The sequence below is a fragment of the Penaeus monodon genome, chromosome 19, assembly GCF_015228065.2.
Source record: "Penaeus monodon isolate SGIC_2016 chromosome 19, NSTDA_Pmon_1, whole genome shotgun sequence".
NCBI classification, from domain to species: domain Eukaryota; kingdom Metazoa; phylum Arthropoda; class Malacostraca; order Decapoda; family Penaeidae; genus Penaeus; species Penaeus monodon.
In genome coordinates, this window is record NC_051404.1 from 3,846,322 (window position 1) to 3,846,865 (window position 544).

Consider the following 544-nt stretch of genomic DNA (forward strand, 5'->3'; position numbering starts at 1 on the left):
TATTGTTGTTATGGTTATTGGTAGCATTATAGTTATTTATTCTATCATTTCAGAACGTGTCCAGCAAGAAAGACAGCAAGCCCTGGAGAAGATGGGTATTAGTGTACAAGCATCTGGCATTAGTGTTGAGAAGAACAAGTATTACCTTGTGAATCTTAATGCAGATCCTTCCCTCAATGAAATGCTTGTGTATTATCTCAAGGTTAGATATAGAGGAAAATACTCCATCACTAAAGTGATTTTGTTCTGGAATATTTGATGAAAAAGATTACAGGCAATGGAAATAACCATTCCTTCTATCTAGGTGCCTTTTGATGGTACTAGAAATTCATAGATATCAGTTTCCTTTATTAATGCATAATTAAAAAAATCCTCAGGATCGAACTCTTGTTGGTCGGCCGGATGCAGGGTCAACACCAAATGACATTCAGCTCTCAGGTGTTGGCATAGAGACCCATCACAGTGTGTTGGTTATAGAAAATTCTGATCTCTTCCTTGAACCTTATCCCAATGCCAGAACATGTGTTAATGGTTCTCAGGTGAG

General features: G+C 37.5%; 1 protein-coding gene across 1 annotated transcript in view; it reads left to right on the forward strand.

The window, feature by feature from the left end:
• The window catches only part of LOC119584982 (kinesin-like protein KIF13A), a gene marked incomplete at its 5' end in the record, with an annotated part of 70,347 nt that overhangs the window by 24,657 nt on the left and 45,146 nt on the right, over positions 1 to 544 (forward strand). The window contains 2 exon segments of the mRNA XM_037933590.1: positions 54 to 202; positions 378 to 539. Of these exon segments, the coding sequence (XP_037789518.1) occupies positions 54 to 202; positions 378 to 539 (311 nt within the window).